This window comes from Numida meleagris, chromosome Z, assembly GCF_002078875.1.
Source record: "Numida meleagris isolate 19003 breed g44 Domestic line chromosome Z, NumMel1.0, whole genome shotgun sequence".
NCBI lineage: Eukaryota > Metazoa > Chordata > Aves > Galliformes > Numididae > Numida > Numida meleagris.
In genome coordinates this window covers 65958751-65986091 of record NC_034438.1, presented here as the reverse complement: position 1 = coordinate 65986091, position 27341 = coordinate 65958751, and the positions used below count along the sequence as shown (strand labels likewise).

Sequence of the window (27341 nt, the reverse complement as noted above, 5' to 3'; positions counted from 1 at the left end):
CGCCTTTCCGCCTGACAGGCATGCAGGGGTCTTTCAGAGTATGGGGCTGCCCTTCGCATTCGCCTGACTTTATGGCGCCTCTCACCCTCTCAACCAGAACGTCTGCTTTCTCACTACGCTCTATTTTTGTCTGAAAAAATAAATAAGCGGATTGAACGTCTCTCTTCACTTCATGGGGATAGCAGACAGGACAAGCCGGCATCTCTGTGTCAGGCAGCGGAATCGGCAGCCATGGGCGGGCACTTCCTCCAACCTCCGCTTCCTCTCGGCGCCAAAATTCAAACATTGGTTACGGCGGTAGCGGTGTTTGTGGTGAGTGTGCGAGAGGGGCTCGGCGGTTCCCGGTAGCCAGCGAGGGCTCGCTTCGCTCGGCACCTGTAGGGCTGCGGGGGGGGAGGAGGTTCGGTGGGGGCGAGGGACGGGCGCGGGGCTATGTCGGCCGAGGTGCATGGCCGTGTCTACCTGGGCTCCAGTGCGGTGGGTGGGAATCTGCAGTGAGTGAGCGGGGAGAGCCCCCTCCTTTTGGGCCCCAAATTGTCATGGAGTCATAGAATAACCCAAACTAGAAAGGAGATCATCGTGTCCAACTCCCGGCCCGACATGGGACAAAAGCCGTAACGGCCAGCGTCGTGACGAGTGGGCTGTGGTGCAGAGTGCGTTTAGATATAGCAATGAGCAGCGAGTGAAGACACGTTATTTAAAAAATTTGATGTACATAGGGTTGTTGGGATGCTTACTGGATCTGCGATCCTTTGTGATTTTCTGTTTAAGAATGTGTGCTATTTGTGTTCTAAAATGCCTAGTCCCCTTTTCTCAGATGTGTAGCTGTATTAGACATTCAATACAACCTGTTTATTTTGTGTGTGTGTGTGTGTTTTTTTTTCCTTCAAAGCATGTAGAATTAAAATCCAGGCCTTTCATTCTACTCCTTGGGGAAACACCAACCTGGCCCCTTGACTGCTTAAAGAAGATGTACATCAAATCAATTGTACTTGAAGGGTTTAAATCCTATGCTCAGAGGACGGAAATCCGTGATTTTGATCCATTATTCAATGCCATTACTGGCTTGAATGGTAGTGGCAAGTCCAACATCTTGGACTCTATCTGCTTCCTGTTGGGCATCTCCAATCTATCTCAGGTAAAGAGAGAGGGTGAATTTAAGAGAAGTCTCCCTTGTGTCACCAACCTTTCATTTTAGTCTGCTGAGAAATCTCCAGTGGGAGACCCAAAGTATCATTTCTGTCAAAAAATTGTTTTATTTGTTTGGATTTTTCAGTATGCAAAACTGTGTTTCTACCATTTTTGCTTGTTCTTATTAAGTTTGAATTAATTTCATGAGTACGCTGCAGTAGTGCAAAGTATACAACTTAGGCTAAAAATGCTCACTTAAAGGGCAGCAGCCTGAAACTGAAATTCTTCTGAAGCTAAAGGCACCAACTTGTGTATTTGTAAAAAAAACTTCTACAATTCTACACCAGGTCTTTGAAATTTGACCAAGATGTTCCAAAGGAAAGAAAAAAAAAAGCAAAAATCTGGTTTATTGCCATGACTTATTGTTTAAAAGATGTGCCTCATTTGCTACTTAAAAAAAAAATGAAAAATTTGCACATGCTGAGACCAGTTTGAATCGCTGCCCTGACTTTCTCCCTTCCCTCCCCCCTCATTCTAACTCTAGATTAATCCAGCAGACCTCCAAGGAACACATTCAGTTTCTTTTTCTAGTGAACTGCATTACGAATTATGAATGTTCCTTACGTGAAGGAACTAGTGACTGAGCAAATCATCTAGCTTTTTTTTTTTTTTAAACACTCATTGTATTTTTTTTATCAGGAATATCATGTAGAAACAACTGGCAAATTCTAGCTCACTAAATCTTGAATGTTCTGCCATTGCTAGATGCACTAGCATCCTGCATCTCTGGTATCTCTTTCTCCTGAATCTTCAGCAATATAGATAGACCTCTAGAGTATTCATTTGTTTCACCAAAACAGAAGAATGCAGCAGCGGTTTGATTTCTTTCAAAAGTGTATTGATCTGTTCCACACATTTAGGTGCGAGCGTCAAGCCTTCATGATTTAGTTTATAAAAATGGGCAAGCTGGAGTTAATAAAGCAACTGTGTCTATCACATTTGATAACTCTGACAAGAAACAGAGTCCACTGGGATTTGAAAATAATGATGAGATCACCATCACCAGGCAGGTGAGCACTTAATATACATATTTATTTGCTCAGAAAACTGCATACATTTTTACTGTACTCAACAGAGTGACTTTTCAAGAGGAAAATAGAGAGTTTTTAAAGTCCTTGAGTTTTTGCAACTGAGGCAATGTTTCTACAGTGTTATTACAAAAAGTGCAGAAGTGAAACCAGTGTACTAGCTTAAAAATTGCAATTACTTGGGAGATAAGATTAATATAATTAGATGCAATATGTCACAAATCTTTTCTATGCAGTTGTACAAAAGCATAGTAGTGAAATGATGTTCCTAAGTAAGTTCTAACTTTCTATCTTGTGGCTTTCTTCTTCATTTCTGAACTTTATGTTAAATTCTGTCTCCAAGAATATGGAACTTTCATAAGAAAACCTGCATATTTTGGGAATTTCTTGTCAGTCTTGAACAAATCTTTACCCTCTGTAACTGATCTTACTTAAAGGTTCAGTTAGGACTAAAAAGACATTTGAAATATCTGTCAGATCTATTTTTATGTCCTGTATGGTATGTGCACACAAAACAGGAGTACATGGGATTTGCTCTGATTTTTTAATTCTATTATTTATTTTGTCTTCTTGTAATATCAAGCCACTTTTAAATCACTTGAAGCTTCTTCTGTTTCTTTTCCTTGTCTAGGTTATTGTTGGAGGTAGAAATAAGTATCTTATCAACGGTGTGAATGCTTCCAACAATCGTGTACAGGATCTTTTTTGTTCTGTCGGACTCAATGTCAATAACCCTCACTTCCTTATTATGCAGGTATTATGCGTATCTTTCTAAAATTCAGAGTGGCACTAAGTTTGTGGAATAACTTTTTTATTATTAAAGAAAAGCAATTTTCAAGTGAAAATCAAATACGTATTAAGTAGCTGAGATTTTTAGAGCAGCATAGTATGATCCTGACAGAATTTTTAGCCCTTGCTTTCTTTCGTCTCCTCATTTGTCTTATAGCAATATGTTTTCTAAAACATATGCCAATTTTGTTTTCCTTTTGGTCTCTCTAACAGATGTTTCCTTTATTATTACATTATAAAAACTGTTTTTTCCTTATTTGCTGTATTCCTTCGTAGACAATATTTTGTATGAAATTAATATGCTTGCTTTCTTAAATCCCAGTTATATAAAGATGAGCTGACCAAATGAAAAGACACTTGTAAGTGTTAATAGAGGGACTAAATCAACCCTTGATAGATTTACATGGAATAGCAAAACAGTAGAATTTACTTGCTTCAAATGGAGTTGTCCTAATTATTTATTTTAAAACAAAGTCAGTCTTGCACCCATTTTATTCCCCCCTCACCCCATTACAAATGAGCCAAATTACCAAGCAGCCAATCTATAATTAAGATGTTATTTGAGATCAAGATGTCAGTAAGACTTCCAGAACAAAATAAACACAGTTCCACTTTACCTGGACACGAGCAATAATGTGAAGGACATACGAGGAAGCTTTAAAGGCCATTTCAAGCTGCTTGAAGAAGAGACTTATTATTTCTTTGAAATTTTGATAACAAAACAATTTATAAAACTAACTTTAAAGACAATTACAGTCAAAAAGAACACTTGTAATATAGTGTATAAAATGAGTATGTGGGTTTTAATTTATTTTTTACTACTATAGCCTTGTACACAATCGTAATTCTCCTTTTATCTTTCTCTAACCAGGGACGAATTACTAAAGTTCTAAATATGAAGCCAACAGAGGTGAGAGAACTGTGAATGTTTTTTTTTTTTCTTTTCTTTTTTTCTGGATAGGAAAGTGTTATAGAGAGATAATATGTTCAACTTGCTTTGGGTTGAACCAACTTGACATAATAAAAATCATTAAAATTCTGTCCAATTGTTTTATTTTAGATTCTAGCTATGATTGAAGAAGCAGCTGGTACTAGGATGTATGAATGCAAGAAAATGACTGCCCATAAAACCATAGAGAAGAAGGAAGCCAAACTGAACGAAATTCGAAGGGTTGGTACTACATGTGGGAATGTATGCTTTATTGGCTAAAGATACTGTATAACTAATGCAGTGTGTTTTTTTAAATCTTGTAGACTATTTCACTTCCATATGTGTTTCTATATGTGTAGATACTAATGCTACATGAGTTTTAAAAATCTGAATACTGGTTTGTGTTTCAGATCATAGCTGAAGAGATCAGTCCAACTCTAGAGAAACTGAAAGAGGTATGAAATACTCAGAAAAGTGGTAAGAGGCTTTAAAGTACTGAAGAAATACTTTCAACTACCTTGAACTAGTGTGTGGAATATAAGACATGATATTTTCAGCCTTTGTGGAATCATTTAGGAGATATAAAGTTTATCATCTGCCCAAGTACAGACAGTGTGGTTTGCAGGAATTGCGAGAAATCTGGGAGACGAATGTTGGGAGAAAGAAGCAAATGAGAGAAGTAGAAAACATAAAAGCTAAATACTTATCTTAGTTTTTAAAGTTGCCTAAAGTGGAGTTTCTGTTATACAATCAGCTGTACCAGTATAGCTTTATTGAAGATTTTCTTAAGTAGGTTTGCAATGTACAATACTGAATATTACTTAGCATGGAGAATCCTTATCAAATAATAATTCAGTAGAAATGCTTAGAAGTTTTCTATAACAGTACTAATTCAATTTTTTTTCCACCAAATTTTAATTTTTATTTTCTTTCAATCTATATCTTTACAGGCACGAGCATCGTATCTAGAGTACCAAAAAATAACACGAGAAGTGGAGAATTTAAGACGCATCTATGTAGCTTTTCAGTATAGTCGTGCTGAAGAGATAAAAGATCGCTCTGCTAATGCTTTAAAGGAAGCACAGGCAAATATGAAGAACATTTTGGAATCAATGGCTGAGAATGAGAAGAAGGTAAAGGAACTTGCACAACAAATAGCAGAAATGGAAAAGAAAAATGATAAGGTAAGTGAGAACACAAATATGCTCATCTGAAAGTATTAATAGAAGGAAGTATATGAGAAGGAAATTATTTCTGTAGGTAATACACACTTCAATTTTATTCGTCCTGTGATGGATTGTTTAGATTATCCACTGCTCACTCATTACTGGCCATTTCCTAAGAGGGCTATCTACGAAACTTTAATGTCTGAAATACTTTATTCCAATTGCTGTAAATCATAGAGTATCCCAAGCTGAGAGGAACCTGCAAGGATCAGAGTCCTACTCAGTAACTCCCCAAATGATCTAGATAATTTTGTTGGGCACTGAAGTGAGACTGAGTAATAACTGAAGATGATAAATTTTTTCCCTGATATTTCCACTCTGTGTGTCCAATGGAAATTAGTCGACTAGTGACCTTAGTTACAGAGGTAGAAAAATTGGTTATGTACAGAGTACCCCATGGCATCTTTTCATGCATAAGTGCCACTCCTACATGTCCACTACAGGGACAGCATCCCCCAGTAACTACCGCTAGGCTCTAGCAGTGGCTTCAGATTGGTTTGGATTTCTGTGGAAAGAGATGTTCTAGCTCATTTGTTTTAGAGTCTTCTTCATCAGAAATGCATCTCCTATGCATAGCTGTGAACAGAAGATGAAATCTTAAATGCTGGATAATTTTATACATTAAATTTTCGTTGTTTCTGATTGTAGGAATTTGGTGCTGAGTTACTTTCACTGGAAGTTGCTCTTTCAGAACTCCAAAGAGTTGATGCTAAAGCACGCAGTGATCTTGATCACAGAAAGCAAAACTTACACAGTGAAGAGAAAAAGCACAAAGAATTGATGAAAATCATGCAGGAGGTAAGCCCTTTGTATATGATTTTCTTTTTAAATACTGATGTAATTCAGAGTGAGAGGGGACAGCAGGTTTTCCTTACCTCTTCAAAGTTGATTGGAAAGAATGGCAACAGGAAGGCAGAAACAAATGGTAAGGGTGTTACCTGATTTGCATGGCACAGGTAGTAGACTCCCACTAAAAACAAATATGCATTTATGAAGAAAGTCCAGCTTGCTGCTGTTGGCAACTTTGTTTTAATTTTGGGAGGAGATCCCCGTTGCATTCAGGAGACTTGCTATTCTTAAAGAAAAAACATCTGCTTCCTATTCTTGACATTTAATTCATTTCTATTAAAATAGGAACAGTAAATACTTTACAGAGAGCTGTTTTTCCTAGTAGTGCAGTTACCATTTCATCTCTATTTCATTTTTGCTGTAGATGTTGCATTGAGCACCCTCATGGGGCAAGTGCACACTTGAAATATGTAAAAACAGATTGTGAAATCAAGAAAACTGACAGAAGGTTTTAAAATCTTTGCTGGCGAAACTAAACATAGCTGTACATCTGACTTACCAGCATAAATTTAAAGTTTATAGGGTTCTTTTTTTTTTTTTTTTTTGCTTTTTGTTTTGGGTTTTTTATATTTTGTTATTATTGTTGTTTTTTGATAAAGGAATCTAATGCATTCACGTCAAAGGAAAAGGAAATAAAGAAGATTCAGGAAGGACTAAATGGTTTACAGGAAGAAAGTAAAAAAGATGCAGAAGCTTTAGCCACAGCACAACAGCATTTTAATGCTGTATCTGCTGGCCTGCATAGCAATGACAATGGTCAAGGAACTTCTCTTGCTGACCAGATGATGACCTGCAAGAATGAGATTAGCAAAGCAGTGACAGAGGCTAAACAGGTAAGAGTCGAATCTCTCCTGAGGCACTGTTGGAAAAACTGTAGAATATCTATGCAAGGTATTTTGGCATAGGCATTAAGATTAGTTTTTTTATTAAGCAGGCTGTTTAAAATAAGAAAATCTATGGCCCGATATAGGGAAAAGTTACAACTTTGCCTTGAGGAAGTACAGAAACTGGTATTTGAGACATAATACAGATGACTGACAGTATAGAATAGGAAGTTTAGAATAGGAAATTAAAGTCTATATTTAAACTAATAGAATCAAACATGTCTCAACAGAGAGTTTGGGAGGAATTTCTCAATTACATTTTATGCTAGTCTCATTGAAACACATGTTGCATCCTTCTTAAGATAGGAAACTTTTGCTGTGGTTGTTTTGATGGTGGAACAAAAATTTTCTTTGATAAAAGTGCACTTTCCTTGACTCATTTAAGGAAAAACTCTTGAGAAAAATAACAAGGCTGGATCTGTCCCACAATATTTTACTTTTTTTCTTCTCTTTCTTTGATACTGTGCCTGTGGTAATACAAATTATGGTATCCAAGTAAGTGCAGTAGAATAGTTCATAGAATGATAGAATGGCTTGGGTTAGAACAGACCTTTGAAGCTCATCAAGCTCCAATGCCCTGCGTGATGGCCTGTATGCCTCCAGGAAGGAGGCATCCACAGCTTCTCTGGGCAGTCTGTGCCACTGACTCACCACCCTCTTGAGTAAAAAATTTCTTACTAACATCTAATGTAAATCTGCCATCTTTTAGATTAAAGCCATCCCCCCTTGTCTTATTACTATTTCCCCTTTCCCCTCCTGCTTATAAACTCTCTTTAAGTATTGAAAGGCCACAGTGAGGTCCCCCTGGAACTTTCCCTTCTCCAGGCTGAACAAGCCCAGCTCCTTCAGCCTTTCTTCACAGGAGAGGTACTCCAGCCCTCTGATCATCTTCATAGGCTCCTCTGGACCTGCTCCAACAGCTCCATGTTTTCTTTGTGCTGGGGGCCTGGACATAGTACTGCAGGTTGTGCATCACAAGGACAGAGTACAAGAAGACAGTCCTCTCCCTGCTGCCATCCCTGTTTTGATGCAGCCCAGGATACATCTGGCTTTCTGGGCTGCAAGCACACACTGCTGGCTCCAGCTTTTTGTTCACCAGGATCTCCAAGCCCTTCTCAGCAGAGCTGCTCTCAATGAGTTCTTTTCCCAGTCTGTATATGTGTCTGGGATTGCCATGATCCAAAACAGCTTGCACTTTGCCTTGTTGGACGTCATTTGGTTCGTGTGTGCCCACTTTTCAAGCCTGTTCAGGTCCCTTTGGATGATATCTCTTCCTTCTGTCATACCAACTGCACCACTCTGCTCGTGTCTTCAGCAAACTTGCTGAGAGTGCCCTGGATCATACTGAATATGTCATTTGTTAAGACGCTAAAGAGCACGGGTCCCAAGATGGACTGACTACTGAGGGATAGGTTAGTTGGAAGGGACCCTCAAAGACCATCAAGCCCAACTGCCTGAGCACTTAGGTGTTAACCATAAGTTAAAGCACATTACTGAGCATTATAAACATTCTCCAAATGCCCCTTGACTACTGACAGGCTGGAGGCATTAACCACCTCTCTAGGAAGTCTGTTCCTGTGTTTGACTGCACTCACAGTAAATAAATGCAACCTAATGTCCTGTCTGAACCTCCCTTGGTGCAGCCTTGTATCATTCCCGCATGTCCTTTTCTTGGCTGCCATGGAGAAGAAACTGTCACTTCCCTCTCCACTTCCTTTCCTCAGAGAGTTGTAGAGAGCAATGAGGTAGCCTCTGAGCCTTCTCTTTTCCAGGCCAGATTTCCCAAGTGTCCTCAGTCTTCACTCACATGCCTTCCAGCAGTTTTATCAGCTTTGTTGCCCTGCTCTGGACAGTTCCAAGTATTGTAACATCCTTCTTGTATGATGCAGCCCAGAACTGCACACAATACTTCAAAGTGAGGCCACAGTACCATTACATCTCGTGAGAGAATCAGCTCTTTGGCTGGCTGTGCTGCGGTTCATGCACCCCACAAGGCGTGGGGTGCATCAGCTCACTGGCTGATGCTGAGCCTGCTGTCACCAGCGCCCGCAGGTCTTTCTTCAGAGCTGCTCTCCTGCTGCTTGTCTCCCAGTTTGTGCCTGTGCCCGGCCTTGCTTCGTTCCAGGCGCAGCACCGGGCGTTTTCCTTAGAATGTGTGCTGCTGCTGATTGCCCAGTGTACGCAGATGCCTCTGCAAGTCCTCTTGTCCCTCCAGGGAGTCAGCAGCTCCTCCCGGTTCAGTATCACCAGCGGACTTGCTGAGATGCCTTCTGCCCCTGCATCCAGATCATTGATAAAATTGCTGAACAACACTGGCATCTTGTAGTTGGACAATTGTCCAGAAGGATACTGTGAAGGACAGTATCAAAGGCCTCACTGAAATCCAGACAGATTACATCCATTGCCTTCCCTTTGCCCACCAAGCAGGTGGTTTTATCATAGAAGAAGACACCGTGATATAATATCCCAACTTGGATGGGAGCCACAAGGATCATTGCATCCAGCTTCTAGCTCCACACTTTCTCTTGATAAACCCATGTTGACTATGCCTCAAACAACAGATCTAGGAGGGCAACTTTACTAGTTGGCTCACTCAGAACTTGCAACAGGAAATTATTTTCACCATGCTTTAACAATTTCCCAAGCTTGCTTGTTGTCCTAGTGTGATATTCCTGGATTGTCTGGAAATTTAAAGTCTCCCATACAGGGGCGACTGATCCCAAAATTTCAGCCAGTTCTCTGTAGATTAGCTGAACTGTGGGTGGTCTACAGCAGACAACTACTATGACATCTGCTTTATTGCCTGCCGCCTTAATCCTCACCTGAAAGTTCTCTGCTGTGTCACCCCTGACAGCAGTGGCCATGTGGTCTAATGTCTCCCATATGTAAAGCACAATGTCTCTACCTTGCTGCTCCTGAGCAGTCAATAGCCCTCCATCCCAGCACTCCAGTCTTGGGACTTATCCCACCAAATCTCACAGATATCAGTGGTATTATGGGTCTGGGAAAGGAGCACATATTTCAGTTTCTCCTGTTTGTTCCACGTGCTGTGTGCTTTGGTATGTAGGCATTTCATCTGTGTTCCACAACCTGCAATGCTTCCTGGAGCGGCATAGGTGCTCCCGTTAGCCTTGCCACCACCAGACAGTGTTGCACCATCCCTTGGCGTGCCTCAGTGTTTCTAATGCAGTCTCCCTCCCTGACCCATCTTAGTTTGAAGCCCTCTCAATCAGTCTCGCGAGGTTACAAACAGATCAAATATTTCCTCTGTGAAGATAGGTGCATCTCATCAGCACGCACAGACCAAGAGTGCTGGCACCCAGAAACCCCCCTCTGACACATTTTATGCTTTTATCTCTGAATCACCCATGTCTTTAATTTTAAGGGCCAAGGCTGTTATTTGCCATTCTTACAAACAATGGGAGTTTTACAAATTAAGAGAGAGCCTAGCTGGTGCATATGTTCTAAATCTGTACTCAAAGATTCCCCCTAAATATGTTCTGGTTCCGTGTTTTCTTATTTCTTATAGGCCCAAATGAAGTTGAAATATACACAGCAGGAGCTGAAAACAAAACAAGCTGAAGTTAAAAAGATGGATGGAGGCTACAAGGAAGACCAAGAAGCATTTGAAGCTATCAGAAAAACAAAAGAAAAACTGGAGGATCAAATGAAAAAGCTGAGATATGAAGGTTTGTATATAGGCTTTTGGTGCATAAGGTTGTGGGGATCTGGAAAGGAATATAGAAGAAACAGGAAAAACAAGTATACTGTTTTCATGCATGAAGAAATTTATCTGGTCAGAGTTCCAGAGGAAGTAGTTTGAAATGATTCAGTTTTAAATACTGCAAGCTAATGCTTACAAAGCTCAGACTTAAACTTAGGAAAGTGACCAGCTTCCCTGTTTCTTCCTGTTTTTCCCTGTATAAAACTTCTTAAAGGTTGTTTCTTATTGCAGGTGATAATTGTTGTAGAAGATATACAAAAGTGTAAACTGATAATCCTGAAATGACTTCAATTCATATTTAGGGAATTAATATTTAGGATATTATTTATTACATATATATTATTTATATATTTATTATATTATTATTAATAACATTTAGGATATTATTCAATTCATATTTAGGGAACATTATACTTTTTGCTCTTTATGTATTTGATTTTGATAAAGTGTTAATTTGTCTAAAATTGAAATTTTAAAATAATTTTAGAAATTTTTTCAATTAGCTGTTCCCTAGATATGTATATAAACAGAGCAGAGTACTAATTTCTAAATTACTATGTTTCTGTAGTCTGGAAGTTTTTATGCTGTTTGTTTTCAACTCTAGAAGCAGAACAAGAAGCCCATTTAGCAAAAAAGAAGACACTGAGTTCTGAGATCAGTTGTCTGAGTGAATTGTGTGAAAGTATAGCATCAAAGCATCCTCATCTACGGTTTGAATACAAGTAAGATCTCCGTGTCATCTTGAAATACATTTTAAAGTGCTGTTTGGTGCATTTTATGCATGAATCGTGAAACTTTAAAAATTATTCAATCGATTCCTTGGCAGTTGTTTTCCTCATATTGTCAGTAAATAATGATTCTCTTATCTGAGGCAAGTGAACAGGTTAATAAGTCAGGAAGTACTAGCTAAATTAATGGGCAGCAGGGAAGAGAATACAGGCATTCTTGAAACACAACCTCATCAAGATAATGTGAATTTAAAAGTTTTGTAACATGGTGCTGCAAGTTACAAGTCAAGTTCAGCTGCTGAAACTATAGTAATCCAACAGTCTAACCTGCAAAAATATTATCCTTAATTTTCAATCTGTCTGAGGTCTGTGAATGAACTTTCTCTGTGGAAGTCTCCACCAAACAAATATATGTATCCTCTGATTAGTTTTCTTATGTAAAAATCAAGCAGAGCATCCTCCTGTAGCTGTGCTAATAGGACCCAGATCGTAATCAGTTGAGAACTGTGTGAACAAATCATACTAAAGTCAGGAAGGACATTCTTCTGTTGGCTTTGTAACTGACTTTTTACTGGGAAGTCTCTTACTGTGAAGTGGTTAAACTAATAATTTCCTGTTTATTTTTTCTGATAGGACTAGAGTTTCTTGTACCATTATTAACAATAGTAGTTTCTAATACAGTTTTTGAAGATGTCAGAAAGAGTACCAAACATGTGGTTATCATAACTGATTTTGGTTTTTTTTAAGAAATCCAGATAATAATTGGAATCCCAACTACGTGAAAGGCCTTGTTGTAACTCTTATCACTGTGAAAGACATATCCACAGCAAAAGCCCTAGAAGCAGTGGCTGGGGGAAAACTCTATAACATTGTTGTGGACACAGAGGTATGTGTGTCACTAAGGAAGCACGTGCTTAGTGACTTAATGCCTAAGAGGTGATTTGGTCCCATGTACCTGTTTAAATGAAGTCAGAAGTGTGATACATAGATACTGTTGATGAAATTATGCTGTTGGAATACCATATTGTCTTTATATTCAGATATGCTCTGAAAGACAGCTTTTCTCATTCTAGGCTACTGGCAAAAAGATTTTAGAAAAGGGTCAGCTAAAGCATCGGTACACTGTCATTCCACTAAACAAAATTGCAGCCAAGTGTATTGGACAAGAAATCATCACACTGGCCAAACGCCTGGTATGTAAATAAATACTGTATTTTTCTTGTACGCCTTTTTATTTTTTTTCTCTTTAATTTTTTTTAGCATAGTGTAACAGCCATACTATTTCTGTAGAGTTTGAGAGTATCTTAATTTCTTGTCCCTCTGTATCCTTGAACTGTCCAATATTTAGATGGATTTTAATTATCTCGCTTTTAACTGAAATTATGTTTTAAAATGCAATGATGTTTTTAAAAATTACTTTTATCAAGATCAGATTCTTGTAGCTTAAGGCATACTAATCGCATTTCACTTTATTTCTAGATTGGTCATCTTGACGTGCATATAGCCATTTCTCTAATTGATTACAATTCTGAACTACAGAAGGCAATGGAATATGTCTTTGGGACAACACTGGTCTGTAGCAGCATGGATAATGCTAAGAAAGTGACCTTTGACAAAAGAATAATGAAAAAAACTGTTACTCTTCAAGGAGATATATTTGACCCCCAGGGCACCCTTAGTGGAGGCAATGACTATTTTTTATTCATATAATAATTCTGTGTTTTTGTTAACTTGTTTACTTCTCTGCATATTTAAAAGTGGAAAGAGACATTTTTGTTTAAACTTATACTTGAGATAACATCATCTTTGAGAAAGGGTATGGTGGCTGTACACTGAAGTAAGACTACAATTAGACGAGGAAAAAACGATAAACTATTAATATAATATAGTTTTTATATTAGATACTTAAAACTCTATTTGGCTATTGAATCCTCTTGGAAAAGGTTGGAAGGAATGCTTTGAATTCAAGCATTTTTTGAAGTATTTCGTAATTAATTTGAGGTAAATTGATACATGACATTATGTGAAGTTGTTTGATTTCACAAAATTAATTTGTAGTCTCTCTCCATTGAGAATGATTGCTTTGCTGTTTTTTCTGTTTTGTAATGAAAACAAATCATGAACTAAACCTGCATCGTAGCCTATATTTACAATTCATCATTTGCCAGAGTTGAATCTAATTCCAATTAGATTAACTTTGCTATTTTTTTCTCTGAACAGGTGCAAGCTCACATACTACACCAATATTGTCTAAACTTAAAACAATGAGAGAAGCTGAAGACAAACTTAAAATAAAGAAGTCTCAACTTGAAGCTGTAGAGAAAGAGCTAGCAAACTTAAAGAATGCGGCTGAAAAGTAAGGTTTGCAATGTAAAAATGTCTTATTTCTCTTATGTCACTATAAAGACATCTCACGTAAATAAATATTCCAGGGGGATGATAGGGCCTGTTCAGAAATAAATATTTAGAAAATAAGGATTCCTCTATATAAAGTATTTCCTCTATTGTGACTGGTGCATTTTCAAGCATGTCCAGGTCACACTGGATGGCATCCCTTCCTTCCATTGTCTGCTGCACCACTGAGCTTGTTGTTATGAGCAAACTTGCTGAGGGTGTACTCCGTTCCACTAAGCCACTCTCAAAGATGTTGAAGACCACCACTCCCAAAACAGACTGCTACAGGATGACACTCGTGTCCACCCTCCACCTCAACATAGAGCCACTGACCACATCTCTCTGGTTGCAACCATCCAACCAATTCCTTATCCATGGAATAGTCCCACCTTCAAATTGGTATCTCTCCAATGTAGAGATAAGGTTGTGGTCTGGAACCACATCAAAGGCCTTGCAGAAGTCCAAGCAGATGACATCTATTGCCCTTCTTTTGAGCGCTGATGCCATCACTCGATCACAGAAGGCTGCCAGATTGGTCAGGCATGATCTGTCCTTGGTAAAGCCATGCTGGCTGTTTCAGATCCCCTCACCTTGCAAGTGATTTAACATCTCTTCCAAGCGGATCTGTTCCATGATCTTCCCGGTCACAGACATGCGACTTACCAGTCTGCAGTTCCCTGGGTCTTTCTTTCTACCTTTCTTAAACAAGGGAATGATATTTCCCTTTTTCCAGTCACCAGGAATCCTGCATCACAACCATGATTTTTCAGAAATGATGGGAGAGCAGCTTGGCAATCACATCAGCCAACTCCTTCAGGACCCTGCGATGTTGACTGGCACCCTAGACTCGTACACATTTAGTGCTATGAGGTGGTCTCTATCTTGCTCTGCTCTTACAGTGGGACAGATTTTTCTTGCTCGCCACTCACCTAAATGTTCAGGCATGTGAGAGGCATGGGAAGCCTGACTGGCAGTGAAGACTGAGGCAAAGAACTCATTGAGTGCCTCAGCTTTCTCCATGTCTCTTGTTGCCAGTACTCCCTTCTCATTTATTAGAAGGAGTACACTCTTTGGCCTGTCTCTTCTGATCAATATACTTGTAGAATCTCTTCATGCTATTTTTCACGTCCCTTGCCAAGCTTAGTTTCATCTGTATCTTGACTTTCCGGATCCCATCTCTATACGTCCAGATAGCATTCCTGTATTTTTCTCAGGCCACACATCCCTGCTTCCACTACCTGTACTTTTCCTTCTTTTACCTCAGTTTGACCAGCAGACCCTTGCTCAGCCATGCTGATTTCCTTCCTCCTCTGCTCATCTCTTATTCTCATGAATTGAGAGCTCTTGTGCTCTAAGAAAGGCACCCTTAAAGAGCTGCCAGCTATGATCTGTTCCTGTTTCCCAAAGGACAGCTTCCTAGGTGATCTCATCCAGTAATTCCTTAAACAGCTGGAAGTTAGTTCTCCTGAAGTTCAGAGTCCCAACTCTACTCTTTGCTAGATCCATATTTCTCAAGATGACAAACTTGTCTAGGGATGGTCGCTACAGTCCAGACTGCCTCTGATCTTAATCTCTAATGAGCTCCTCTGTGTTGATGAGCACCAGGTTCAGTTAACTCTTCACCTCTGGTTGGTCTATCCAATACCTGAACCGGGAGAATATTCTCAGTGGATTTGAGGAATCTCCTGGGTTGTTTGCATCCCACTGTATTTCTCTCCCAGGAGATATCTGGATGGTTGAGAACCCCCATCAGGATAAGAGCCTGGGAGTGCAACACCACTTGTAGCTAAAGCAGGAAGGCCTTGTCAACAGGCTCCCCTTTATCAGAGGGCTGTAGGAGACCCTGACCACCAGCTGTTCCTTATTGGTCTGCTCTGTAATTTTAACCCACAAGCTCTCAACCTGGTCATGGGTGTTTCTCAGGCAGCTCTTCAGTCTCTCCACTTCCTAACGTAGAGGGCAACCCTTGACCTGCCTGTCCCTCCCAAAAATCTTGTAGCCCTCAGTTGCAATATTCCCATTGTGTGATTTGTTGCACTATCTTTTGCTGATAGCAATTAGGTCATAATTTCTACTTGCACCATGATTTCCATATCCTCCTGTTTATTTCCCTTATTTTGTAATACCCATCAAGAATTTCAGTTTGTGATAGTTCTTATTATTCCCCCAAGGAAAAGTAAAGATCCTAAAGGAGAATGAATATTTGAGTGATATTGCTGTACAAATTCAAGTTAAATAATCTTAAGTATGTTTGAATTTTCAGCTATTCCTTATTACTGGTTGTGTTTTTAAAATCAGAATTCAAAAGATATATTTAGTCAGTTCTAAGAAAATCCCATGAGAAGGTAGTGTTGGGCAGTATGGTATCTACCAGCTGGAATTAAGTCATAAGAGATTTCCAAAAATATGACCAAGAGGAAGAAATGAGTTTTACTTCCATTTTTTTTTGTTTGTTTGTTTAATGATTTTCTAATAATACTGGCTGGAAAAACATGAGCTCTGATTTGTTTCCAAGCTCTGTGTTCCATTTGTTTGTTTTTAGTATATATTACCAGGGCTTCATAACAATGAGTTAAATGTATAATAAGTTACTTATCTTACTTTTAAACGTATCTGAATTTATATATTTACGTACCTGTATTTTTATAAAGATCTGTTAGTCTTCTATAAAATGTAAGCTTATTTGTTTTATAGTTATAATTGCTGTCGCTTATAGCTGTCGCTTTGGAATGGGAATATAAGCATTTCTAGATCTACTTATTTCAACTTGAAACTGAAATGATATGCTCATTATATCAGCATATATCATCACTGTCTTCAAAGGTACCAGCATCTGAAGCAGCAGTGGGAGATGAAGTCTGAAGAGGCAGAGCTACTGCAAACTAAGATTCAGCAAAGTGCTTATCACAAACAACAGGAAGACCTGCTTGCTCTGAAGAAAACTATTGGTGAGACAAATGTGTTTTTTATCTTGCAGCTGAAAGCTAATTGCAGAGAAAGATATTTGGCAGTTGAGCAGCAAACAGCCAAGGGAAAAAATAGCTTTGAAAATATTTGCTTTATATTTTGGAGTATATCATAGAATTATAGCCAGCTGGCAAACCCAGGCAGGGTTCAGATAAGGTTTTTCATGCCCTTCTAAAGGTTTTGTCCTTGTTAAGGATTCCATATACTTAAAAGTAAAAGGAAAATGGCTTTGTAGGGACATTCTAAAAGGCATTTATTCCTCTATTTGTGTGGTTTGTTTTTTTTTTCAAGCCATCTGTTTCAGGAGACATTGTAGATTAGCTGTAAAAATAATTTGAATGATAAAACTGTGGAAATAATCACCATTTATGTAACTAAGGAAAACTGTAAAAGGAATTAAATGCATTAGTAAGTAAAACAGCTAAAGAAAAGAATGGACTGAAATAATAATACATAAGTATTTAGTATATGAAGGATGAGGTCATATCTGATTAGGTAGCTGTTTCATGGGTTACTTCTCGTTCCAACGGTTAGACGTTTATTTGCCCCTTTTTTTCGTTAATTGTAATGACTGGTTTTCTGTTTGGTGCCCTACAAATAACTGGTAACAGTTTCTCAGGGATTATTGAAATAGCTGACCTCAGTAACTGGCAAAAAGCAACTGGTTTTTTTCCTAGTAGAGGTTAAGACTCTTATTTCAGAGAGAGGCCAGGATTTAAGCTTAAGGATAAGAGCGCTGTTCAATCTCAGTACTGTACTTTTGATTCAGTGGAGTGTGAAGAGATATTAAAGAAAACTGAGGAGAGCCAAAAGAAAGCTGAAGAAAAATACAAGGCACTAGAGAATAAAATGAAAAATGCAGAAGCAGAACGTGAAAAGGAAATAAAAAATGCCCAGCAGAAACTAAATAGCGCCAAGAAAAAAGCAGACGATTCAAGCAAAAAAATGAAAGAAAAGCAGCAGGTAAATCTCACATTTGTTGCTATTTTCTCAGTGGCACAGTGTTTCCAGAAGCTAGTTTTATTATCCTGAAGTTTTAATCCTCTCAACTTTACAACTTATGTATTACTCTGTAGTTACTGACATGTAGAAATTTCTGATGCTTTTGCGGTGTTGCTCCCTTCAACCCAAGAGCAAGTATTGTGTTATCTTCTGCAGTATTTACTCTATCCCATTGAATGTTAATTCTTTCCACTGAAGTGTAACCTTAATAAATCTGAAAACATCTGTCTAGGAAGTTGAAGCATTAGTTCTGGAACTTGAACAGCTAAAAAAAGAAGAAGCCTCATATAAGAAACAGAGTGAGGCAGCAGAACAAGCAATCATGGCCCTCCAGGATCAAGTCAATGTTCTGGAATCTGAGGCATTTAAGACAAAGGTAAAAGTGAATACTATGTTTTATTATCAGCTTTGACGTTACTGAGGATCTCGTAAAACTTATATTGTACTGTATATTTTTTTTGTTATTTGGATTTTCTTGATAGTGCTAAATTATGTTTAGCCTTGGCAGGAGTTGTTTATTTTTTTGCTTTATTACTATGTGTTAATTTCTTCTTCTGCTTTTCAGTGTCCTCCTAACAACTATATAACTGCTTTTGTAAGAAGTTAATAGCTGTTTGATTTTCTTAACAGCAATCTCTAAAGAAAGTGGAGAAGGATCTGGCCAAGCAAAAGGAATTAATGGCAGAACGAACTAAAGATATTAAAGCCAAATCTGCAGAGATAGAGAAATACAGAGAGCAAAATAAAGAACTGCAGCTCAACATTAATGCATTAGAACATGACATCAGCAAGTATCAACAAGAGACTGCTGATGCTACTTCCACGGTATTTCAGAATTGTGCTTTTCTTTGCATCTTGTGGCTGAGAGTGATTATTTCCTTCACGCTATGCGAAGGAAATAGTCTTTTTTTAATAATAAGCACTATTTTATTTGCAACTCTTTATGTGAAATTTTTTCCTCGGAGGAGGAGTGGAAACTATAAATTGTAACATTTCTTATCAGTATGGATTCATAGAAGCTGAGTGAAAGAAGGTGATCAATGGGGAAAAAAAAAAACCCAACATTCTGATGTTATGGACAAACTGGGTAACCAATTAAAGAAACTAATCCAGATACTAGTGCCTATGGTTTAGTCCAGATACAGAAAAATATGTTCCAAATAACATGGAAGAGTATACGTGACGATTCCCCCAAAGTCTTGGTCCCTCTGTGGTCTTGTAAATAGCATGAAGGGTGAAGGGATCCACCTATGTTGCACTGGAGTAAAATAATTAATGCTTTAGAGTAATTTTAGGATAGTAGTGGGTTGGGTTTTGTTGTTGTTCTGTTTTAATTCAGATTTTAAAAAATAAACTAAAGCATCAGCATGTCTTCTTGTGTACAGCTGGACAAACTGCTGAAAGAGTATAAGTGGATAGCTTCAGAAAAAGAGCTTTTTGGTCAGCCAAACACAACTTATGACTTTGAAGCCAACAATCCTAAAGAAGCAGGTCAGAAGCTGCAGAAACTGCTGACAAAAAAACAGAAGCTGGAGATGTCCTTGAACATGAGAGCTATGAATTTGCTTTCTGAGGCGGAGGAGAGGGTAAACATTCCACATTCTAACCTTCAAAAATTGGGCAGCTTGGGTATATTGTATTTGTAATGTGACTTTATAATTAAATGTAATCCTCATGAGATAGCAGCTTTTTGTTAGATCACACTAGTTTTATATTTTGAACTACTTACTTGTGTACTAGTAAACTAAGTTATACATTACTTTGAATTACAAAGCTAAAAATAATTTCATCCCTCCCTACCACAGCCCTTTCTAAGCTGGCAGCAGTAGCATTAGGCAGGCTTTGTGTCTGTTACAGTATCTGGCTAAGTATAGTATTTTGTCAAAGGCTGCAGATCAAGAAAAGAAGGAAGGTAGCTTGAAGATGTTCTGGGGTTGTCTTAGATTCATGTGTATCCTGACGGTGTTCCAGTTTTGTCTCAGGACTGATTCACTGACCTAATTTTTCTGATACTGGTTCTTGATTAGAATCAGCCTGTTCTTCCTACGTGCCTTCATAAGTATTCTTTCCTGTATACAAAAATAAATGAAGCGTGATTAACTTTTAAACAAAATACAACTTCTGGAGTAATACTGTTTTTCACCTTTGCCAAATGTTGAAAATTCTAACACTTTAATTTGCAAACAATACCCTAAAATTTAAATCCTGCGTACAGGTGCTTTGGATTTCAATCTTGTGACTAATTTTGCTGTTTCTTAATCACATTCCCACTGTTTTGTTCTTTGTTCACTCTTCTTCTTGCATAAGTACAATGACTTAATGAAGAAAAAGAGAATTGTAGAGAATGACAAGATAAAAATTCTTGCAACTATTGAAGAGCTTGACCGAAAGAAAAATAAAGCTTTACACATTGCTTGGGAAAAGGTATGTTGCTTGAAATCTAATTTTAGCATGTATTTTATCTTGAGGATAAGATTCATCTTAGATCACCATTTTGCATATTTATATGAAAAAAACTTGTCTCTTTCTAGAACTGATCTCTATGCCTATTATTTAAATTACAGAGCAGCAACTTCCATTTCTTATGTTTAAGCTTACTTTTCAGTGTAGGGCATGAATTCTCTGAGAACTGTGGAGACAGACTCAAATTTGCAGAACTACCATTTTCTTTTAGTGCCCACAAAAATAAAAGTTAAGCTCCTGGCATGCAGAAGCCTTTGCCTCTTACAAAGACTGTATTTCCCAGAGTCACAGAATGGTTTGGGTTGGAATGGACCTTAAAGATTGTCTAGTTCCATACCACACTGCCATGGGTAGGGACACAGCTAGACCAGGTTGCTCAAAACCCCACCCAGCCTGGCCTTGATCACTTCAAGAGGGGAGGCAGTTCACAGTTTCTCTGGGCAACCTGTTCCAGTGCCTCACCAGCCTTGCTGTAAAGAATTCATTCCTTGTATCTAATCTAAATCTATCCTCTTTTAGTTTAAAAAACAAAAAAAAAAAAAACAAAAAAAAAACTATCACTCTTGTCATTTGTCTTCCAGTTCCTTTCTAGCTTTCTTGTAGGCTCCCTCTAGGTAATGAAAGGAATTGCTGTTCTGTCCAACTTCCACTTTCCTTTTTTGTTTGTATAAATAGATGTTTGACTACAGTTAAAATATTCTGGCTCTAGCTCCTTGTAGGTGCATACAATGTGTGTCTGTGGACCTGGCCTATTATTTCTGTCCCTGATAGGCTAGGTGATACAGAACAGAACAGGTGAACAGAAAAACAGCTTATTACGTTTCCATTGTCCAAACACTGCTTTCTTACTAGTTCTCTCATGAATTATAACAAAAGTATGAAATCTTCCTTTTCCCTTTCTACCTGGAAAGCTCTTGACACATTCTGTTCCGCTGTACCAGGAGGACTAATACCCTTTTGTCCTTTGAGAAAATTGACTATACCAAGTCAAATAACGTAAAATGCTCGAAACAATTTTCATAATTCAAGTTCAAGACACCACTGACAAAACAGCACTTTTTTGTTACACAGTCCTACTCAACAAAAAGTAGTGAATTGTATTGAAAAGTATCGTCTGTGATAGAATAAGTACATTCTCGGATGCGTTCCTTGACCTAAGAGCTAGGTTTATTAAAAAAAATAAAATCCACTCAATACATGACATTTGCTTAAGTAATCCTGGAGGAGCTGAGGTTGGGAGGATGCTAATGTGTCCTCCTACAAGATGCTTATGCTTTTCATAGTCCTTTAATAAGGAGAAATCATAATTAAGCGGGTGGTAAATCTGAGGCCTCGCATCACCATTGACCCAGTTAATAGAGCACAAAAAGCCTTTCAGTATTTCTTCTATTTGATTATTTTAAAATGCTCAGTCTAAATTGTGCTACGTACTTGCCTAGGCTTGCTTTGTTTCCAGTACAGCTGAAATAAAATACTCCATATGCTAATAGTTTCTCACTGTATGTTCTAAACTTGAAGACAAGAGAATTCATTGAATTAAGTTGATGAAGAAGCCTAGAGCACAGTGTTGCCCATCACTAAGTTTTTATCACTGTGCTTTTGATTCCAAGCGTGCTCATACATCTTTCCTGGTCCCACTTCTAGGTGAACAAAGACTTCGGTTCCATCTTCTCGATGCTTCTGCCAGGAGCCAAAGCTATGTTAATACCATCTAAAAAGCAAAATATCCTGGAAGGTCTGGAGTTCAGGGTTGGCTTAGGAAACATCTGGAAGGAAAACTTAACGGAACTTAGCGGAGGTCAAAGGTTAGTAAACTGTGGATGGTTTTTTTTGTTGCCTTTTTTCTATTGTAGTTGTGGATATAGTCGGTATGTCTAGCCAGTTACACTTCAGAACTATAGTAAAAAAGAAATTAATCTTTTCCACAGTCAAGTCAGGGATTCTATCTTCCTCCATCCTGGCTTCATATTTAAAGAACTATTAATTCAGTTCCTTTCAAAGAGGAACCTGACTTAGAAGAAGGCAGTGCTTATCATGTAATAACAAAATTTTTAAAAAGCCTATTCCAGTGCTTAACAACCCTTTCTGGAAAGAAGTTTTTCCTGATATCCAACCTAAACCTCCCCTGGCGCAGCTTGAGGCCATTTCCCCTTCTCCTGTCACCTGTCACCAGTGAGAAGAGACCAGCCCCACTCTCACTGCAATCACTTTTCAGGTATTTGAAGAGAGCAATAAGGTCTCCCCTCAGCATCCTCTTCCCCAGCCTAAACAGCCCCAGTTCCTTTAGTCTCTCGTTGTAGGGCATATTCTCCAAGCCCTTCACCAGCCTTGTTGCCCTTCTTTGGACCTGCTCCAGCACCTCAATGTCCTTTCTGTATTGAGGTGCCAAAAACTGATCACAGTACTTGAGGTGGGGCCTCACCAATGCTGAGTACAGGGGCAGGATGACTTCCCTAGTCCTGCTCACCACACCATTCCTGATCCAAGCCTGGATGCCATTGGCCTTCTTGGCCTCCTGGGCACACTGCTGGCTCATGCTCAGCGGACTGTCCATCACCACACCAAGGTCTCTTTCCGTCAGGCAGCTTTCCAGCCACTCCTCCCCAAGGCTATAGGGTTGCCTGGGGTTGATGTGACCAAAATTCAGTACCCAACACTTGGGCCTACTGAAACTCACACAGTTTGCCTTGGGCCATCAATCCGGTCTATCCAGGTCCCTCTGTAGTGCCTTTCTACCCTCTGGCAGATCAACACTCCCTCCCAACTTGGTGTCGTCTGCGAACTTACTGAGGGTGCATTCATCATCAAGATCATTAATAATAGATGTTAAATAGGAGTGGCCCCAGTACCGAGCCCTGGGGGACACCGCTCATGACTGGCTGCCAACTGGATTTTACTCCATTGACCACAATCCTTTGGGCCCGGCCATCCAGCCAGTGTTTCACCCAGCAGAGCATATGCCCCTCCCAACCATGGGCAGCCAGCTTCTTCATAAGGATGTTGTGGGGGACAGTGTCAAAGGCCTTACTGAAGTCCAGGCAGACCACAGTGGCAGCCTTACCTTCATCCACTGAGCGGGTCACCTTGTCATAGAATGAAATCAGGTTTGTCAAGCAGAATCTGCCGTTCGTGAACCCGTGCTGACTGGGCCTGATCCCCTGGTTGATCTTTAATTGATCTGTGATGGCTCCTGAGATTATCCGTTCCATCACCTTCCCTGGCACCAAGGTGAGACTGATAGGTCCGTAGTTACCAGGATCATCTTTCTGGCCCTTTTTGAAAATGGGCGTCACATTTGCCAGTTTCCATCCCCAGTTAGCCAGGACTGTCAAAGGATGATGGAGAGTGTCTTGGCAACCACATCCGCCACCTCCCTCAGCACTCTAGGGTCCAATCCATCTGGCCCCAAGGACTTGTGAGCGTCCAGCTTTCGGAGCAGGTCCAAAACCATTTCCTCATGGATTATGCAGGGCATGTTCTGTTCCCCATCCCTATCTTCCAGCACAAGGAGCTGTGTGCCACTGGAGCAACTAGTCTTACTATTAAAGACTGAGGCATAGAAGGCATTAAGTACCTCAGCCTTATCTTGATCCTTGGTCACCGTGTTCCCCTCTGTGTCCAACAAGGGATGGAGATTCTCCCTAGCTCTCCTCTTACTGTTCATGGATTATGAAATATTTATTATATATATATATATTATATAAATATTATGAAATATTTATTGTTGTCTTTCACCTTAGTGGCCAAGTTCAGTTCTAGCTGGACTTTGGCCTTTGTAATTTTCTCCCTGCACAGCTTCACTACGTATTTGTAATCCTTATAAGCTGCTTCTCCCCTCTTCCAAAGACCATAAACTTTCATTTTGTTCCTGAGTACCAGCCAAAGGTCTCTGTTCAGCCAGACTGGTGTCCTACCTAATTGGTTCATCTTCCGTGACTTGGGGATGGTCAGCTCCTGCACCTTTAAAATAATTTCCTTAAAGTATTCCCAGCCTCCCTGGGCTCCCATGCCCTCCAGAACTGCCACCCAAGGGACTCTCTGAACCAAAGTCTGCCCTCTGGAAGTCCAAGGTGGCAGTTCTGGCTCTCCTCTGTGGTTCAACAAGGATCGAGAAATCTATTATTTTATGATCACTTTGCCCTAGACGGCCTCCAACCTTTACATCCCCCACGTGGCCTTCTCTGTTAACAAGGAGCAGGTCCAGGATTTTGCTTCCCCTTGTTGGCTCCTTCACCAGCTGTGTCAGGAAGTTCATTCCTGCAGATGTCTGGGAAGTTGAAGTCCTCCAATGAGAACAAGGGGTGGTGACCTTGAGACCTCGCCCAGCTGTCTATAAAGTATCTTATCCACCTCTTCATCCTAGCTGGGTGGACTGTAGCAGACTCCCGCAATAATGTCAGTCTTAACTGGCCTTTGCTTTTATTCTGACCCATAAGCTCCCAAACCCATCATCACCATCATTAATTTCCACACATTCGCATTCTTTCTCACATAGAGAACTACACCACATCCTTTCCTGCCTTGCCTATCTCTCTTAAAAAGTTGGTAGCCATCCATCACAGCACTCCAGTCAGGCAGCTCACTGGCTGATGCTGAGCCTGCTGTCACCAGCGCCCGCAGGTCTTTCTTCAGAGCTGCTCTCCTGCTGCTTGTCTCCCAGTTTGTGCCTGTGCCCGGCCTTGCTTCGTTCCAGGCGCAGCACCGGGCGTTTTCCTTAGAATGTGTGCTGCTGCTGATTGCCCAGTGTACGCAGATGCCTCTGCAAGTCCTCTTGTCCCTCCAGGGAGTCAGCAGCTCCTCCCGGTTCAGTATCACCAGCGGACTTGCTGAGATGCCTTCTGCCCCTGCATCCAGATCACTGATAAAATTGCTGAACAGCGCTCGCCCTGGGATTGAGCCATGGGGAATCCTGGCCCATGGACTTGAGAACACTGAGCTGATATAACCCTTCCCTTACAATTCCAGTCACCACAAATGGAATGTAACAACTACTCCCTGAGTCATGGTCCTCCAATTCAGAGGACCAGGCAGCCCAAGATCTATCATTAATATTAAAAAATGAGGCTTAAAAAAAAATTCAAAGGATCAGATATCTCTGCCTTTTCTTCATCCTTTCCTGGGTGACCTACTTCATCCAGTATCAGTTCAGTGCTTTCCTTAGAGCTTCTCTTGCTGTAGAAGAGGAAAAAAAGTGCTCTAGAAGAGAGATTGCTCATAACCCAAGCAACCTGCTCTGCCAATAAAACAATAATTAACAATTACCGTTTCTAGCAAAAGGCTTCACATTTCTTAATTAAAAGTTGTGGCAGCAACTGTAACTGTCTCTCTCTACCCAGAACTCACAGCATGAATCTGCTTTTCAGAGAGCATTTTAATGCTAACAGACAATAGCTTTAATAAGTAAGTGAAAGTCTCTAAAACAAGAGCATAAAACATAACTTACTTTCTTGTTCTTTGTATTAGATCATTGGTGGCCTTGTCCTTGATCTTAGCCATCCTTCTCTTCAAACCTGCTCCAATTTACATCTTGGATGAAGTGGATGCCGCCCTTGACCTCTCTCATACCCAGAATATTGGACAGATGCTTCATGCTCATTTCAGACAATCCCAGGTATGCTCTTGAAACTACTGTGACTATTTATCCAGCTTTGTTATTTTCAGAGGCAGACAGCATCTGGGAATTCTCAGCTGCTGAAGTATTTTATTCTGTAGTTGCATATTTTATTCCTGAGTCATTTCAGCTGGATTTGGCTTATGGCTTGGCAACTGAAACTTCTAAGCATTACCTCTGTGAGGTTGCAGTGGCTGAAAAAAGCAAGTACTAACAAGGAAGACGATCTGTGGACAGCCAGTTGCAGACATAACCCACATACTGGGGTTTGCTTGTTTTTTTGTTTTTGTTTTCTTGCTCCAGTTCTTCAGTCTAAAATGAAAAATGTTTTAAAGTAAGACAGGCACTTGTGGAAAGGATCTTGGGATCACTGTGGCCTACCCACCTATAGAACTGACGGAATGTGTTCCTCTGAGTGAAAAGTAGCATGTTTACCTGCCGGTACACGTGACCTTTCCAAATTTTGATAGAAAAGAGAGAAACACCTGCTGCTAGCAGTATTGTAAAGCAGTTAGAGTTACAGCCTTGGGGCACGAATAATCCTGCATTCTTGCAAAAATTCATGGCCACATTTCCCCAGTGGTTGATGCTTGAAGAAAGGTCGTATTGTGTTGTGGTGCTACAGCCATCCTGCACTGAGGAGACCAAGCACTGGGGATTGATCACAGCCATAACTGATAAACACAAAAAACGCTGGTGTGTATTAGCCCAGCACATTCTGTGAGGCTTTCAGTGATTTATAAATATATCCTTTTTAAAATTTTTTTTAGAAATATCAGAAAGATAATACCTAAGTGAATGGAAAGGAATCCTCTTTTTTGAAGTCTTTCCTATTTTTTTTTATCTTTATTTGGACAGCAGCGTTTACTTCAAACTTTCTGTTTTGTTGCAGTTCCTTGTGGTGTCCTTGAAGGATGGAATGTTTAACAACGCCAACGTCCTCTACAGGACCAAGTTTGTGGATGGTATATCCACAGTTTCAAGACACAGTCAGTTAAAAAAAGCAGCTACTGAATGAAGCCAGTAGCTACAAAGCTGAGTGGCACATGATGCAGTAATGATGACTCAAACATTCTGTGTTCCTTGACTATAGGAATCCCCAGAATGACTTCTTAAAAAAAAAAAAATTGTAATTTTTATCTTGATTCTTTTAAGTAATCTGCTTTCGAGTAAATCATAGTTAATAGTTTCTAGCTTTTTTTAATAATGCAGTTCCTGGCAGCCCACTGGAGCCTTTGTATCAGAAAGGTGGGATGCAGCTTGCAGTGTTTTTAGCTTCAGAAAACCTGCTACAAACCAAGATACTGCTTTCAGCTCTTGTTATCAATTAAAGTGATGTATGAATACATAAGTTACTGTAAGCTTTAAGCTGTGTAACCTACTTACTTATTTGTGAGAAATACAGTGGGCAGCAGTTTAACTGCCAACTTTGTTGTTTGCTGATGTTTTTAATAAATATCATTAATCAGAAAACTTCTCCTTGCTTTCCTTCCTTGCTGCTTTTGACCTGTTAGTGCATAATTAGTTTAACACATCACATCCCTCGATTATAGG

At 39.5% G+C, this 27341-nt stretch overlaps 1 protein-coding gene across 2 annotated transcripts; it reads left to right on the top strand.

Moving 5' to 3' along the window:
• On the top strand, positions 52-27260 carry SMC2 (structural maintenance of chromosomes 2). Of its 2 annotated transcripts, none has more exons than XM_021381148.1 (25): positions 52-312; positions 893-1138; positions 2052-2201; positions 2851-2973; positions 3880-3918; positions 4069-4179; positions 4350-4394; positions 4890-5123; positions 5814-5963; positions 6614-6847; positions 10428-10587; positions 11227-11344; positions 12098-12236; positions 12424-12543; positions 12830-13034; positions 13571-13706; positions 16568-16692; positions 17481-17674; positions 17946-18089; positions 18344-18538; positions 19099-19299; positions 20021-20137; positions 21821-21981; positions 25640-25787; positions 26680-27260. In XM_021381148.1, exons 1-25 carry the CDS (start codon positions 232-234, stop codon positions 26803-26805), a joined length of 3702 nt encoding a protein of 1233 aa, XP_021236823.1. In that variant the 5' UTR covers positions 52-231; the 3' UTR covers positions 26806-27260. The 2 variants fall into 2 exon arrangements, with proteins under 2 accessions (XP_021236823.1, XP_021236824.1); XM_021381149.1 differs by lacking the exon at positions 52-312 and adding an exon at positions 327-377.

What these genes read in the sequence shown, in the direction of transcription:
- SMC2 (XM_021381148.1), top strand. Translation starts at nt 232, where the DNA reads ATGGGCGGGCACTTCCTCCAACCTCCGCTTCCTCTCGGCGCCAAAATT. An exon ending in CAGTGACAGAGGCTAAACAG is followed by an intron (nt 6,848 to 10,427) that starts GTAAGAGTCGAA and finishes TATTTCTTATAG; the next exon opens with GCCCAAATGAAGTTGAAATA. An exon ending in TTAAAGAATGCGGCTGAAAA is followed by an intron (nt 13,707 to 16,567) that starts GTAAGGTTTGCA and finishes CTGTCTTCAAAG; the next exon opens with GTACCAGCATCTGAAGCAGC.